General features: G+C 45.9%; 1 protein-coding gene across 1 annotated transcript; it reads left to right on the top strand.

Moving 5' to 3' along the window:
• The first annotated feature begins 454 nt into the window (after positions 1 to 454).
• MYCBPAP (MYCBP associated protein) lies at positions 455 to 14,938 on the top strand. The gene is made up of 19 exons (XM_074971059.1): positions 455 to 626; positions 3,060 to 3,187; positions 3,824 to 3,983; positions 4,162 to 4,268; positions 5,425 to 5,608; positions 5,998 to 6,113; positions 6,809 to 6,959; positions 7,332 to 7,447; positions 7,621 to 7,736; positions 8,700 to 8,811; positions 9,168 to 9,357; positions 9,905 to 10,092; positions 10,713 to 10,859; positions 11,068 to 11,382; positions 12,130 to 12,251; positions 13,060 to 13,175; positions 13,735 to 13,868; positions 14,092 to 14,274; positions 14,804 to 14,938. The coding sequence occupies exons 1-19, from the start codon at positions 488 to 490 to the stop codon at positions 14,903 to 14,905; spliced, it is 2,826 nt and encodes a 941-aa protein (XP_074827160.1). The 5' UTR covers positions 455 to 487; the 3' UTR covers positions 14,906 to 14,938.
• Positions 14,939 to 16,979: the final 2,041 nt, after the last annotated feature.

Below are 16,979 nucleotides of genomic sequence, written 5' to 3'. Positions count from 1 at the left end.
CCCCAGAGGAGGGAGGAGGGCAGGGGAGGAGGAAGATGCAGGCATTGCTGGTGGCTGCTGAAGGACATGGGGCAAAGCACGGGCACCAACCCTCACAATGCGACGCTGCCTCTTTAATTGTCCCAGAGCACCCTCCCCTCCCCTTGCCCCCCAGCACCCTCATTGCCCTTGTGACCTATGGGCAACACAGGGCTTGGCCAGCTGCAAGCACGTCTGAGACTGAAACTGCGCACGCGCAGAGTCAACCGGCTCGCCCTTCCGAGTGGCTCGCGCATGCGCACAACGGCCGCCCGGCGGGTGGTGACGATTCTGGGGTGTCGTCACTCCCCTCCGCTTCCCCGGACCATGGCGTGCGGGAGGCGGAGCTTGTCTCCCGAGGAACGCGCGCAGGCGCTGTGGCTGGCGCGGAGGGGGCGGTGCTGGAGGCGGAGGGGTTGCTAGGGAGACAGGCCCAAGCCTGTTGCCTGCCCGGGCCGTGCGGGGCGGGATGCAGTCGCCAGCGGCGCCGCCGCCTCAGAGCCTAAAGAAGGAGCCTCGGGGCGGCCGCAGGGTCCCCTCGCTCATCTCCGTGTCCGAGCCCATCAACAAGTCGAGCAAGAAGGACGCCCGGACCAAAACCCCTCAGGGTAGGGGCGGGACGCTGGGACCGGCAGCCCTGCGGTGCCCTCCCTTCCCCCCCCCCCGGCACTGCTGCAGGGCCCCCCTCCTCCGGGCACAGTGAGGGGGCCTGGGGACTCCCCCCCCATGTGCAGAGACCCCCCCCCTCCTCCGGGCACAGTGAGGGGGCCCGGGGACTCCCCCCCATGCACAAAGACCCCCCCCTCCTCCGGGCACAGTGAGGGGGCCCGGGGACTCCCCCCCATGCACAAAGACTCCCCCCTCCTCCGGGCACAGTGAGGGGGCCCGGGGACTCCCCCCCCCATGCACAAAGACTCCCCCCTCCTCCGGGTACAGTGAGGGGGCCTGGAGACTCCCCCCCATGCACAGAGACCCCCCCTCCTCCGGGCACAGTGAGGGGGCCTGGGGACTCCCCCCCCCCATGCACAAAGACCCCCCTCCTCTGGACACAGTGAGGGGGCCTGGGGACTCCTCCCCCCCCCCCCATGCACAGAGACTCCCCCTCCTCCAGGCACAGTGAGGGGGCCTGGGGACTCCCCCCCCCCCCCCCATGCGCAGAGAGCCCCCCCTCCTCTGGGCACAATGAGGGGGCCCGGGGACTCCCCCCCCCATGCGCAGAGAGCCCCCCCTCCTCCGGGCACAGTGAGGGGGCCCCACCTGCCCAGGCACAGTGACGGGGGAAGGCTCTGACAGGGCACAGCACTGGCACCAGCTCCAGAGCCCTGCTGTGCTGGCATACAGCTGAGAGGCATTGGTATTGCTGCCAGGCAGTCACTGGGGCAGGGTTCTGGCACCACCTAACACATTGGGAGGTTGCCCATCCTGCCATCTCCCAGGTAGTTTAGCCAGAGATCCCCTGGGACAAGCTGGGAGCCCTGGCAACATTCCCATTGCCCGCTATCACCACCGCCAGCACAAAATGGTGACGGAGTGTCTGAGTGGACCTTGCATTGCCTTGACAATCCTGCCTTGGACCTGACGGGTATCCAAGTGAAGCTGGTCTTGCTTTAACAGCACTGCGAGGGCCACACGCTGAACATGATAGTCAGTGGTTCTGATACTGTTACTAGCTACCTACTGTGCGTTAACTTTATAGGAAAAAATCTCATCCCTGCCTGCCCTTGTCCAGACTTTTATCAGGCGGCTGTTTTTTTTTTGTTTGTTTTTTGTTTGTTTTTCTGAGGGAGGCAGAACCCAGCAGGTTAAGTTTTCCAAAAGCTGCACCTCTGTTGGAGATGCAGCAGCAGCTCCAGTATGTCTAATTGGGTGCATGGTAAGACATGCTTTAATATTTTCAGCAGGCGACAGAAAAGGAACATATGTGCCTCCAATGAGATTGCAGAAATAATCGGGCAGGTCTGGATGGCTTGGCTAGCCCTACCCTCAGTATACATGCAATTGATTTATCACTGATGCACATTAGATCCATATTTAATCCACTTACCCAGTTAAATATTGGAGTCCTAGGGAGAATGATTTTCAAATACCAATTATAGTCAGTGAGAAGACTACTAAATCTGCCTCTGAGAAGTGCAGTGATCTCATATGTTTTCAAAATATGTATTACATAAAATTAGAAGGAGGTTTCACCCTGATATTGTTTTTAATGTTTGAAAGGGATTGAAATATAATGCTGCATATTCCTAATTATGTTAACATACCGGTCTCAAAAATCAATAAAATTTGGCTGACTCTTACTACTGATTTTCTTTCTGGTTGGAGAAACTTTTGTTGCTTTGAGTGAAAGGTGGGGAAAGCCTTTTAAAGCTAGGATTATTTCTTATTGAATTGTGGTAACATTGAGGCGCCCCAACCAGGGTCTATTGTGTTAGGTGCTGTCAAGCACATAACAAAAAGGTAGTTCTTACCCTGAAAAATTTACAATCTAAGACCAAAAGGAGAGACAAAGAAGATATAACATCACAAAGTAATGAGGAGAATGCCACAACTCAGGATATAAGCAGATCAAATTATCAAAGCTGTGATGATCAGTATGTATTTATGAGCTGCAAAAACGTCTCCCTGAATATACAAATCTGATATTTTTGCACACATGATACAGTTTTTGTTTAAGGACTATCATGTAGTTGAGTGAGTAACTGTGTTAAAGTTCTCTATTTCCATTTCCATTTGAAATAGGAAACTTTTGTAAAAGTTCTTTGTTTCCATTCTAGGTTGTTGCCTGCTGGAAATGTACTACTTGAAAACGTATCGCATTGTGTCTAAGCCAGGGTGAGGGGAATGGGGCAGATGAAACCCACTGTCCATGTTCAAATCATGTGGATACCATGATGTGCTGAGCACAGGCGATACTGAGTTCTAGTTTTCCATACACCTTGAAGACTAGTACTGCGTTTAAGGCTTTCTCAATTGGCTGAAAGAAAGAAGGTTTCCCTGGGAGAGGAAGACAATGTGTTTTTACTTCTTTGCTTGTGCTTCAGATAAGAAGAGAGTGAAGACATTTGAGCAGCCCTCCCCACCAGTTCAAGAGGAGCCTGAGCCTGTCAGCTCTGTTCTGCAAGGAGATGAAATCCAGGCTCTGGCAATCAAGGTGGAAGATCTAGAGAAGGTGGGTATAAAATCTTGTGTCCCTTGTCACAGGGAGTAGCTGCCTTCACTGAAACTTTCCCTTTATCCTGAATGGGGGTTTGGGGAGGGTCTCATCAAAACAAACTATAGGAGCTTTGCTTTTGTTCCACTTGTCGCTGTCCTACTTCTGATGGTCTGTCAAATCATCAGAATTTTTAGCTACTCTGTTTAGCTGCTGAAAGTGGAGGATTAATTTTATACAAAGATCTTAAATGTCAGGATGAACCATCTGGTGTGTTCAGAATCACATTTCCAACTTTTTTTTTCTTTTAAGATTTCTATGGTTTTGAAAAAAAAATAGCACCTTTATGAAACCCAAACTAAACTACTTAAGAGGTAGCACCTGTCACTAAGCTATGGTGCAGAAAATTCTTGGGGGAGGCCACTCAGAGTTAATTCCCTGCCCCATCAAAGCAGCAGAGTCAAGATAGTAAAGATGTTACTTAATCTGATAACTGTAGCTCCATACACCACACCTTCATGAGAAGGACCAGAAGTGTGGTGACAGATCTTGGTGAGTTCTTTACTTCCAGGATCTCCCCAGCAAGATCAGAAGGGTGGAGAAGAGGCAGTGCTGTACCTAACCTCATTGGGACTGTGTATTCTGTTTCTGTAGCTCCATACTCCACGCCTTCCCCAAGAAAGGGAGAAAACTCCTATTACCAGGAAGTTCCTCATTCGAAGACACAAACCCCAAGAGGCTGGGAAGAAGGCACAACTCCTGGTAGCATATCCTGCTGTTACTGCTGCATCTAAGAGACCACTGAGTTATTCTGGTAGGGTTAAACTTCAGCTCTTACCTGTTACTCTTGTTTTTGCTAGAACTACCTGTGGCTAGACCTTTGAGAGTCCAGAAATGAATCTGAAATTCTTGTGGTCTCAGTTTCTATTTCTGTCCACTATGTTTGATGAGGAGCACTCTGTGATCTCACAGTCTGTCTTGCTTTATTGTAGGGCCAGAAGAACCCTTTGTTGGTAATTGTGAACAGATTCTCCCCCACAGCATCTTAGGAAGTCTCCAGGAATTCAAGAGAGAAGCTTTAGCTAGAGGAAATGCTGAGGTTGGTTTATAAAGTTGTGAAATGGCTGCCATCAAATGCTGTCCTAGAAGTAGAGTGTGAGTAGTGTTGGATGAATTTTTTTGCATGAATAGTTTATTCACTGAAAAACGGACTTCCAGTTATTCCAAAACTATTTGCAAACTTGTCAATTTCAACCCCAAATTTCTTTCTGGCTACATTCACAAGGGGATTTATGTGGCATTCACAAAACTGAGGAGGAGGTAGTGATGGTGCCCCCCTTATGCCCAATAGTCCACTGGTTGGGGCACTCAGTATGGATGTGGAAGACCCAGGTTCAAATTCCTGCTTTGGTGCAGAAACTTGAACTCGGGTATCTGCCCTCCCAGGTGAGTGCTCTAACTACCAAGCTATTGGGTGTTCTGGGGAAGTCTGTGTCTTTTCTGTTAAAGCTTTCCATTTTTCATGAAATATTCATTGGGTCAGAAAGAGAGAGAAGTAAGATTCTATAGCCTGGTGGTTAGGGCACTCACCTAGGAGCAGGAACTCCTTGGTTCAGGTCCCTAGTCCAGAGCAGGGATTGGAACCTGGGTTTCCTGCATCCCAGGTGAGTACCGCCATGGGGTTATTGGGGGCACCACTACCACGGGAACTGGGGGGAAAAAAGTTTTGGGTCAATCCAAAATGATTTTTTTTGTTTGGCTAGTGAACCGAAAAATCTGTTGTTCACACAATTCTAGTAGTGAATGCAGTAGACTTAGGTTTAATTGAAAATGCTTCAGAAAATTCTCTGGCATGAGACATGGTTTGCCCATATGGGGGGAAATTGCTTGCAGAGTAGCTGCAATGCCAGGCCTACTAAGTCCTGTCTGGAGAAGAGTCCCACAGTAAGAGGCATTGGACAGTTCCAGGCTCCAGTTCCTTCAGCAGTTCTGTTGAGAGCACCAGTACTGAGTAGCACAAGAAGTGAGGTGATGAGACAGTTTCATTCCTTATGTCTGACTACTCAATGTAGTATAGTCTGACACAGTCTGCGAGTGATGCTGTGAATGCCAGAAACTCTGTTTCTGATCCAGAATTGATTGCATAGAGATAGTGCCAATCCAGAACATTCTTTTCTTTACCCCTTTGCCCCATTTGTTTTGTGGTGCCTGTGCCTGGATGGATAGGCTAATCTAACATTTTAATTTCTGTTCAGTTAGCTGAGCTGATTGCAGACTCAGATCTGGATGGTACAGTGGCAGCTTTAGAGAAGTACAGAGAGAAACATGGGGAAGGGAAGAAGAGAGAGTCTCTCTGGGCCCCACCATCACAGCACAGGGCCCTCCAGAACTGGCATCATAATGTGGCACTCAGGAAGAAGCAGCAGAGAGTTCTGAGTAGTGAGTAAAGCTGGAACAACTTAATTGTGTGGAACGCCATGTAAGACTGTGTGAACCAAACACCATCACAGTAAGTTATTACTGTCCCTGGCAAACCAAGGCCTGGCTGATTTGCGAAATTGTATTGCTGTGCAATTATCCACACATTTTCAGTGCTCCCCAGACTCCAGTAGTGCTGGGTGAGATGGTTCAGCACATTCAGGCTGTGAGGATGGCCTTGATGGCTTGTACGGCTGTGGCTGGAAGTAGCAGTGAGGCAGATTTGGGGGAGGGGGTGGTGACTGGAAGAGAGTTACCATGCTGGAGAGGGAGCTAGCTGGAAGGAGTGAGGCTGATTTTCTGGAGACTCTGGTTGGTAAAAGAGGTGATTCTGTTTTGCTTGTTTTTAGAGTTTCTTCGGAAACCAGAAAATGAACTGCTGATGAATCTCTCAGAGGATTACAGACGAGTCCAGGAAGAGCGGTATCTTATCGACCAGAGCCTCCCTGCTCTGCACTATGGGAAAGTGAGAGCCCCACTTCTTCAGAGTCCCGATTATTCTTGTCTTGTGAAAGGGGAGGCCATTTGGACTAGGATGTTAGTGTCATGAATAATACTGTTGGGACTGGCATTGAGGAGCCATCTTTAGGCATCTACCACATCCACTGCAGGTCCGAAATGAATTATGGAGCTTTCAGTTATTTCAAAGAGAAACATCATTTGATTTAAAAATGGTGGTGGTGTAACAAGTATTGGTTAGATCTAACGGATGCTGCTCTTGTGGGCTCCTTGCTAAAGAGCTTTAGTGCATAGGGCAGTGTCATGCAGTGAGCCTCCTACTAAGGAGCAGCAGAGGCTGGGGAGATGGCATGGTCATGTGCTAGAAATTACTATTACCAGGCAACAAAGATCTAATGGCATCAGGGCTAGATGGCCGAGGTTCCCATTCGGAAGGTGCTCTGAAGGGAGGTGCTCCTGGGCTAAAACAAGGGAGTCATTTGCTGTGTATTTACAGCACTAAAAAAGGATTCACATCAATGGGACTATATTGTGTTAATATCATTTGATCTTTCATTCTGTCAGAGTGTCCATTTGGATTGAGGAGAGGTCATAATTGGTTAAATCTTCTTATAAACAACATGTGATGCCTTCTGCTTAGTTCTTGTGAGAATGAGAGGCAGATTATCATTGCATGGTGGTGACCTTCTTTTTCCTCCCTAGGGCTACCATGTAGGAAGTGAATTCTGGAGCCAGCCTGAGTGTATTGGAGATGAACTCACTGGTCTGGTGATGACATTGACCCAGAGAGAGCGAGGCTACCCAGAGCCTGTCACTCATGTAGGGAAACCTCAGAGTGTCAGGACGGAGATGGGTGAGGAAATGGGTGGAGGCACAACATTAACGGGGAGGTGTGTGGAACAGCAAAGATTAACTATCCAGTAGTTTTAAATTGCTGCAAGGAAGCTCGTATTGCTAGGGTCCCTTCTGGCAGTGGGAGGGCATTGATGTGAAGCAGTTTACACTGTCGAGCATCTAGTCGTCACATGGAGGGACCTGCCAAGTGGAAGGCTGCACTACTGTAGCCTTAGGTGACACTGCCAGGATACTCCTAAGATTAAGCTTACTCTGATGGAACTGTGTGTCTCAGAGATTGGACTGTTGCAAGATCAGTGGTCGGGGAGAAAGTGAAATCAATAGGCATGTGGTGTGTAAACACTGAGCTCACATGTGATTAATTCCACAGGTTCCAGATCTGCAAAGGAGTCCCCTTTCCGTCTCACCTGGGATAAGAGTCTCTTCCTGAAGTATCGACGACAGGAGTTAAAATCCATCCTAGAGGAGTTGGATTTTAATCACCCTGTAAGACCTCTCCTAAGCACAAGGCACTGTATTTTAAGGCAGCATACTGTGCTTCTCTCCTTCCTTATCAAAGGATATACTATAGCCTAGCTTAACTTAGTCTGACTTCTGGGTAAGGAGAAAAACTAACAGATGTCCTTTATCCTTTTTTATGTCTATTACCTTTTGTCAAGGACCTAGATGGCCTGGAAGTTATTGGTAAAGGGCAACCTTTCACTTCTGTCTCAGCACTGTATTTCCCGCTGTGCCAGGAAAATAAGGAAGGCACCACTGAAGAGAGAGAGAGCCTGTAAGTTATGTTTGATGATAGTGATAAGGAATTGTGGATACTGACCAACAGTCTTTGAGGATTTCTCACTTGTCCTTATCCAGAATGGGCCAGGTTCTACACAGAGAATAGGGAAGTGGCCTTAAGAAAGCCAGAGATAGCTAGTAGAGAACTCCCCCTGTGCAGGGGGAATTCTCCACTGGTGGAAACCTGATGGAGGTAGCTCCACTGCCTCCAATACCAAATGTCCTCCTTATCCCGTTGTAAGGGGCCATGTTGACAGTGTTCCAGGGTGCAGCAGAGGTGGAAAGAGGAGGAGGAGGAGATATGGTGGAGTGAAGCCCTGCTATGGTCAGTTCTCCACTGGCAAAGTTAGAGGTGCTCCTGTATGACTATGAACTAGCAATGGGGCCTCGTGGCTGAGGATCAAGAAGCTGAAACCAACTTCTTGTGACCCACCCCCTTTCCACTCAGTGTGCCCTAGGTTAGGCAGGGTGGAGAATCTGCCCCTAGTTATTCCAGGCTGTGCATCTCCTTCTGGTGTCTTCAGTCCTCCATCTTCCTCTGATATCTTTTTCTGCCCATGGTGGGCATTACCTTTGGTCCATTCTTTGGTGGATATTGCCTCTTCATTTAGTGATCTGTCCCCAGCCTTCCTTAGGCAGGTGTCCTTGTCCATTTCATCAGCATGAGTTCCATCCTGCCCATTCTTTGTGGTGACAATATCAGTCTATGTTTGGAGTTCCTGCACCCACCCTCGAAGCTGTAGTCCAATGACACTGTCTGTAATCAGAGGACTCTGTGATTTGATGAGTTTTCAGTCTGTTGGCCACAGTTGAACCCTACAGATGAAATGGTTAATCAGAAATGAACCCTCTGTTTCTTGGTTAATGTGGGTGTTCTAAACAACCACTCTGTTCCCCAGTGCTTGATGATAACTTGCTTGAACAGTCCCAAGAGAATATTGGCCTTTGCTTTGTTTAGCAGTGATCCCTTAGAAGATTATCCAGATGTGGTTCCAGAACCAGTATTAGGTCCATCTTTGCAGTTTTGTGGAGAGCCAGCTCGTTGGATCAATAGCACCACTTCTCATAGGGTAAAATTGCAATTGTTTTGAAATATGATAAGGCTAAGTTTTCTTTCTTTCCTAAGTCATAGCTGTGTATTGAGTGTAACCAGCAGGGGTTATTCTGGATATCATAAAGTGGTTGCTAAACTTGTACTTGCTTTGGAGGGATCTAGAAACAGAGACAGGCAGTTTTGTTTGTGTTTCTGTTCCGCCTCAGTCCACCTCCTGATAGTGGCAACTTGGTGGGGTATGGACAAACAGTGCCTTGCAGAACTTTGTCAGGCTGGATCTAATAGTTTAAACAGCCAGCTGTAGTATCACTTCATTTGGTCACGGGAAGGCAAATCCTGTGGTTACCTTTTTTCTTTCTCTCTTCCACACAGGATGAAATTGGCATTGCTGCCCGGGTCACCTTTGAAGTTTTGGCGGGTGAGAAAGCTGAATCCTGCCTGACAGTAAGCAATGATGGCACAGCTGCCATATGGTATGATTGGCGGAGGCAAGCCCAGTCTGTTACCTTTGAAGAAACTAAGGAGAAAGGGATGCCGTATTTTTACTTTAACACCAGACCAGGTGAGATGTGGATCTCTTAAAGATTACCGTATGGGCTTTATACCAATGCCAAAGGAAACATGTGAGGTGGACATGTTCAGGGGGTTATCTGAGTCAGGCCACTGCCAAAGCAAACATATGTGGTGATTCTCCTTAAGAAGCTATCTGGGGCTCCCAGAGCAGACTAATGCCAGAGGAGATGTGTGAGACAGATCCCTTTCAAGAGTGGTTGGAGGAAAGCGAGTGAGTCCTAGCCAGAATTTGTATGGGTAGAATATCTAAAACCGCATGATTTTCTATTGAAAAATTGGGGCAGAACGTGGACTGAGAGTGTTGAGATCAAGGTAAAATTAGGGATTGGAAGGGTGAAGAGAAAAAACCCCAATCAGCAATCAGAATGGGAGTAAACCTGGAAGATGGATGGCGATATTAGGTGTGATATCTGGCTGAAAAACAGACATTGACGCCAGAAAATAAGCAAATTTGTGAAGTATTTGGAAGAGGAATTCTGCAGGACAAGAGAACTCTTGTAGGCAGGTGACTGATGTGCTCTCTCTGTTATTCTTAGGTGTCATTCTGCCTGGGGAAACTAGAAACTTTTCCTTCTTTTTCAAGTCGGGGAAGGCAGGAATCTTCAGTGAATCCTGGGAGTTTGGGACTCACCCCATGTTATTAGGAGGGGCTGTCCTACAGGTGTCCCTGTGGGGCATTGCTTTGTATGAGGATATGCTGGCTGGCCTCAGAGATGAATTGGAGGTAACCAAGTGGTTAGCTGCGGGAATATAAGCTTCAGACTCAATATATAAATATAGAATATAGTATGATGTGGGTGCTGCAATGTTTTTATTGCCATAAAATTGTCACTAAGAGTAAGATTATCAGTTACTTACTTAGCACCCAAAAGTGTTTTGTGTTTTTTTTGTCTTTTCTAGTTTTAGTTAATTAGGTGGTTATACAGGTTTTCCAAATGAAGTGACATCAGCACTCCACATCACCTCCATCTATTTTTGTGCATCTTGTATAAAATCTAATGATGTCTGTCCTAAAATACTTACTTTTTAAAAAAAAATCCTTCTACTTTTTTCCTTTTTTACGTGTTAGTTACTGGTATGGCTGGAGTTTAATGACCTATTGAGTAAAGTCAAATTAAATAATTTTAAAATTATACCATCATCTGTAAAATATAGATGTTTGTATGATCATTTTAATGACCACTGTATCGGATGTAAATACATCCGTGTATTTGTGTCCTTATAACTGATCATATATGTTAATGTATGTTTATAGTAGTGTGTGTGTGTGTGTGTGTGTGAATTTCTTCGTGTGTGTATGTGGATCAAGGAATCACATCTATTTTGGTTACTGTGGTGCCCCAGAGTGAGCTGGCTGCGCGAGAAGTTGCTGTCATAGTAAAGGAGACTCTGAAGGAGCTGCTTGATCGAATTCGGACACCAGAGCGAGTCCCATCTCCTGTGGATGCTTATATCACAGAGGAAGAGTTATTCCACAGAAAGAATCCAGAGGTACAGCTTGCCATTTGATATTCTACACTGAACTGAGCATAAGTACTCGGGAATGATGATGCCGTGGCCTATGTGGTGCATCCCAGGGTTTCTAAGCAGGAAGATAGACTCATCTAGCTTGTCAGTTTAATCGCTAGATGGTGGTCTTATTTGCAAAGTAAGACTTGTCTCACATCTGTATTTATCTCTTCCTTTTCTGTTATCACAGTTGCACTATCAGCACCAAGTGGTGAAGGACCTCCATGAATTGTGGAGGCAAAACATGAATTTTCCCTCAACTTCAGAGGAAGAGGAGATTTGGCGCCAGAAGAGCGTAGTGCAGCCAGTCTCAGGCCATAAGAGCATTGTACAGGAAATTTGGTGCCGGAAGAGTGCTATTGACATTGCATGTCAGAAGAGTGTTACCGGGGAGATCCCACGCCAGAAGAGTATTGCGGAGGAGATCCTAAGCCAGATGATTAATGTGGAGGAGGAGGAAGTGAGCCTGCAAGAGTGGAACCTTTCCTTTGAGGATTTTAAACAGGTTCTACCCCTCTGTCCTTGTTAAAATTGTGATGGGTTGGCAAGGAATGGAGGTGTATCCACTTTGAGATTTGCTTGTTTGGGAATAGTCTGGTATGTTCCAGCTCCCAAACAAATGAAGTCGTGTGTGTATCAGAAGTTTGAGTAAATCACTGCAATGAGGTGAGAGGGTGTGATTCACTGAGTGTGTCAGCGAAAACCTAGCAGGGAATGAATCATCCTTCAGCACTGCTGACCATGTCCTGGGTGCTCTTGTGAAGAGATTCCCAAGGGAGACTTTGCAGCGCCTGTGTGATGAATTAAAAAGAATTGGATAACATTGTATGTGTTCAGTAGTATTTAGCTGTTGGAAAGCTAAAGTTTTTAGTATGGAGGAGAAGTGCTTGTTGTTTATTCCAGGATTTAGAATATGAGGGGTGGGGTCATGATCCAGCCCCCTCTGTTTCCCTTACAGATCCTTGTGCTTAAAAAGTTGTCCTTATCCATCAGAGGATTTGGGGGCCTAGTGCTCACAACAGGGTGCAGACAGGGTATTTTCCAATTCTCTCCCTGACTGTGGTGTTCATTTTGGATTTAAGAATCCAGAGTGGTGTAACTTATCAGTGCAAGTTTGGCTACAGTGCACTGTTGGAAACCTGTCTGTTGTGTTTATAGCTTTATTCCCCATTCCCTGCCTTTTTGGACCCCCAGGGTCCTCATTCTGGCTCTGAAGCTGAGGAGTTGCTCACCGGGCTTTCTATCCCATCAGGCTTTGCAGTTAATCCCTGAGGAGGAAAAACGAGAAGCAGCCCTGACTCAGCTCAATAAGGCGGCATTGGCACTTTGTGTTGAACAGAGGCCAAGTCAGTCAGACCTCCTGTACCAAACATGGTATGTTACCATTGCAGAGAAAAGCCCTTTCTGACAAATACCTTCGCTTAGTAGCACTGGCAAACTCCAGAAGAGAGCAGACAAGTGTGTCCAGCAATATGAGTTCCATCAGTCCTCTACATGCAAGGTTTTCTACAGCTTAGGGATAGCAGCTGTCCAAGTCGTAGATCCCATTTGACTCTGGAGATAAGCCAGAATATTGATCTCTTGCTGCTTTGGAGATTACTTGAGATCTTTTCATTCGCCAAGATTGTTATCTGGCAGAATATTCTGTGTTTCCTTTTATGAGGGTCTCACCTGGCAGGCAGTTTTCTCTAACATTGTACTTGAAAAGGTTGTTGTAGCCCATGTTCTGTCATTGACTCTTACTTTAGGGCTGTAAACACACTGAAAGTTTCTGTTCACCTGTAAATCAGAAGGACACAGGAACGCCAAGATGCAGATGGGAGTCTGATCCACATTGACTCACGTTGAAGAGGAAGAAACCTTATTTCACAATATTTATGGATCCAGCTGACCTCTGTTTCCCAAACTATTGAGAGCCATGGGGGCTATAACTTCATAAAATAATTTCTCCTGAAGCCATCTATGCACAGTTGTCAGATCTTGGATGTTAGCACATTGAGTTAGTTGGAAGCGACAATAGCTCTTACTGGCTAAGGTGTCTTTGTTCATGGGCACAGGGTAGAACAAGATGCTGGGAGAAGCAAAAACCCTGCCTTATGCTGCCCCTCATCCCCCATGTGCATATGAATGCTCTCCTGCACAACTTCTGGCCATGGCAAATACTGACGGTTTTGTTTCTCAGTTTCCAGCTGTGGCGTGAAGCAGTTGAAGGTCTGGTGAGCCGCTCCCTAATGCTGAGATCCCTGCTCGGCATGCCTGAGAGAGACACTTCCGTAGAAAGTGTTCCAGAAGAAACAGGTAAATTTCTAGTCTTAGCACACCAGCCTTTAGCCATTTAAGCAGGTTTTACTGGGCCTTTTAAGTGGATTTCAGTTCCATTTAATTTCAGGTAATTTACTGAGCTTCAGCTGAAATGACTGCTTGAGCACTTCCCGCACTGAGCCCTTTGTGAGGCAACCTATCAGAAAAAGTAGTGCAGAGTATAGTACTCACCCTGGTTTGTAGTGTGGTTCTTAAAGGCACAGAAATCTGTTGGCTTAGCATTCACATTTGTATTTCTATTAACATTTAGGCCTATTTCTCACCCATACTAATAAAAACATTACCATTGTTGCTCCTTTACATGCTAGTCCTGCTGCATATTTATTGCTGCTTATGTCCAGCCTTAAATATGACTATACCTGAGAAGTCAGAGTACTGTACGAATGCTAATTTGCAGTATGCTTCCATAAACATCAGGTAGAGGAAAATACATTGTAATATAATGTATTTACACTGCACAGAGGCATTGGATTTGCAGCTCTGTACTGGATCTTGAAACAATGCTCTGGGATCACTGGAATTGTTTTGGTTGCAGTGGATCTGAAGCAGATTGTAAAAGGAGGAAAGGAGGACCGGAAAGCCTTGCAGAAAGAAGAGAAGAAGACAGCTGGGGGGAAGGAAAAAGAGGACAAAAAAGGAGCAACAAAGTCAACAGGAAAAGATAGAGAGGTATGTGGTGGAAATCTAGAAGATGGAAAGTGATTAACTGGTTTCTAAGAGAGTATGTGACCGATAACAAGGGTGTGTATATTGGGCTTGTAAACCCCCATCTTCCTGTGGAAGAGTTGATTTCCTCTCTTTTGAATGAACTGCTGTCTCTGATGTGCAGCATGCCCTGCAATTTGAAGGATGCTATGGTCCTACCTTTGTCTGTCTTTCTGTGTATGATCAGGAACGTTCAAACAGCAGGAAGACGAAAGGGAAAGATGAGAAAAGAGTAAGAACTCCAAGTTTCACACGGGAGGTGAAAGAATTGACACTGCTGGATAGCATAGATTCAGACCAAGTAGAATCTCGCCAGGAACAAGTAGATCCCATTGTACTTGAGAAATACCGTGAAAAACTTTATGTTGAAGTAAGTCTGGTCTTATCTTTCCATGTTTCTCATTCTCCTGTGGTTATTGTCACCTTTTCTCAGTTGCTTTTGTTCTGTGCTGTCTCCTCTTCTTTGCTTTTAAGCTTAGCATGAAGCTAGGTGCACAGCTGAGCATTTTATCAGATAAAGAAAACCTAATGAACAAATTGTCAGCAAATGTTAGCATGGGCTGCTGTGTTAACAAATCCCCAAGCTGGAATGATTCCATCACGGATTCAGCTGCATCCCCCTGTTCTGACCTGGAATTTCTTCAGCATGCTTACAGATTCTTGAGGGATCATTATACTTAATTCTATGTCAGATAATGTTAAACACACTTTCCTTTAGTTTAGACAGCTCCTGTTAGGAATAAAAATATATAAAATCCAGATATTTCTTTGAGCGTTACAAGCACCATGTTTGGGGGGGGTATATATAAACGAGATGTTTTCGCTTCAGTCAATCCCTTTCACCAACATTTGTTATCGTGTTTTCATTAAAAGGGTCTTTGTATTGTTTTCTGTTCTAGGTCTATGGCCTGCTGGATTCAATGGTGTGCAATATGGTTTTTCTATTTGAAGAGCTAAAGAGGGATGCCCATGAGCGGGGGAGTGAAGCATTTTCTGTCTAAAAATACATTGTTGCTGTTCTTTTTAAAGAAATAAATATTCATGTTTATGCAGGTCCAGTATAGTCTCCTTTTCTGTCTGAACCTGGCAAAAGTGACTAAAAAAAACCTGACCAGGATGGCCCTTTTCTCACATTTTGCTATTGGAGATCCATCCAGGGAGACATTCCTAGGTCATCTGTTATTTCGACAAAAAATTATTGAATGGGGGGAGTTCAGTGCATTACTGTGACGTTCCCCTCTGGTGTTGTCTGGACCGGTGATCTACTAGGTCACTCCAATCCTTGACTCAGGGAGCCAGCCTTACCCTGCTCTGCTGTGAGAACCCCCACTCCTGGGCTGTTCAAGCACAGCCTTTGGCATGTAAGCTTCTCCTTGTATTGTGCAACCGAATGACACTAGCCAATATCTCCAGTCCCAGACACAACCTTAGGAACCTCCCTCTTGCAGTGTCCTGTTATGCCCACTGGACACTGCAAGCTTATATGAGTTCATCAATTTAACAAAGAAATTGATATGTACCAGGCTTGTTATCCCAAGGGGAGTCTCTGACATGCTTCAAAACAAACACACTGCTTCAGGTATAATAAATAAACAGATTTATTAACTGTAAAGATAGATTTTAAGTGATTATAAGCCAAAACATAAGTCAGATTTGGTCAAATGAAATAAAAGCAAAACGCATTCTAAGCTGATCTTAACACTTTCAATGCCCTTATGAACTTAGATGCTTCTCACCACAGGCTGGCTGGTTGCCCTTCAGCCAGGCTCTCCCCTTTGATCAGTGCTTCATTCGCTTGGTGGTGATGTCTGTAGATGGAGGTGGAAGAGAGAGTGAGCATGGCAGACGTCTCTCCCTTTTATCATGTTTTCATCCCTCTTGGCTTTGCCCCCTCCCCTTCAGAGTCAGGTGAGCATTACCTCATCGCAGTCCCAAACTGGCCAATGGAAGGGGGGTGACTCACTCGAGAGTCCAACAGATCCTTTTGTTGCTGCCTAGGCCAGTGTCCTTTGTTCTTGTGAGGCTGGGCTGGGTTTGTCCCATACATGTCCTGATGAGGTGTGAACTGCCCCTCTGCTCTTGGGGAGTTTTTGCCTGGGCTTGCTTTAAGCCATGAGGACACATTTTCAGCCTCATAACTATATACATGAAATCACAACCTATAACATTACTAAACAACCATTACTATAACATTACCATGACAACAATGCTCAGTATATCATGAGCCTTCTGAAGACACCTGACATGACAAACTTTGCATTAGATACCACACAATCATAAGGATGAACATGGGGTGTAGGGTGTTCCCACTAGGTACCGAATGTCACAGGGGTGCCAGACTCAGAAATGGTTGAGACTAAAAGAAACTGGAGAAATTCTGCATAAGGAAGAGAGCTGAAAAGTTCCAATAGCTCAAGGCACAGTGCCAGTCTGTTTCTCAGCCTCCTGTCTCTGAAACTAATGAGGAGAGAGAGCACCAAGTGTTCCAGAACCCAACCATCATGACACCAACACAGAGAAATGTCATTAGAACTCCATCTTTTTAAAAATTTCATCTGTCTCCTTGTGTCAGATTTCTATGTGGTGGAGCTGAATTGAAGTTGGTAGAGTTTAATGGGATGAATTTGCTCCCTTCTGTGTTTTTTTTTTTTTCTGTAACTATTTCAGTTCTAGGTTTTTTCCCCCCTCTCTGATTTTTTTTGATTGAGGCAGGATCTCATTTTTCCCAGCATGAGGCCTCCACACAGCTGCTTGCCATGCCTCCTCCTATGACTTCTCAACAGTGGAGCTCTACAGAAGTAGCTTGGACAGGTTAGGATTTGTAATCCAGCGTTTACCTAGTGAGGCTTTAATCTTTTGATTTGGTTTGGCCTTTTCTCCTGTTTATTCCTGCCAAAGATTTGGTCAAATTGACAGAACATGGCCTGCCTGTGGAAAGGTTGTCCTCTTTCTTTTATCTGACCTTCCTGCTTGACTTGTCCTAACCCTCCACGATTAAGCAGGAGCATCCCCATCCTTCCCTGCAGCATCGGCCAGGCTGTAATTGGTATTCTCCAGCCAAGAAGCAGAAATGGG

The sequence above is a fragment of the Natator depressus genome, chromosome 14 (genome assembly GCF_965152275.1).
Source record: "Natator depressus isolate rNatDep1 chromosome 14, rNatDep2.hap1, whole genome shotgun sequence".
Lineage (NCBI taxonomy): Eukaryota > Metazoa > Chordata > Testudines > Cheloniidae > Natator > Natator depressus.
The sequence above is the reverse complement of the archived record's forward strand: the minus strand, read 5'-3'. Positions and strand labels throughout refer to the sequence as shown.

What these genes read in the sequence shown, in the direction of transcription:
- MYCBPAP (XM_074971059.1), top strand. Translation starts at nt 488, where the DNA reads ATGCAGTCGCCAGCGGCGCCGCCGCCTCAGAGCCTAAAGAAGGAGCCT. An exon ending in GCAGCAGAGAGTTCTGAGTA is followed by an intron (nt 5,609 to 5,997) that starts GTGAGTAAAGCT and finishes GCTTGTTTTTAG; the next exon opens with AGTTTCTTCGGAAACCAGAA. An exon ending in ATAGCACCACTTCTCATAGG is followed by an intron (nt 8,812 to 9,167) that starts GTAAAATTGCAA and finishes TCTTCCACACAG; the next exon opens with GATGAAATTGGCATTGCTGC.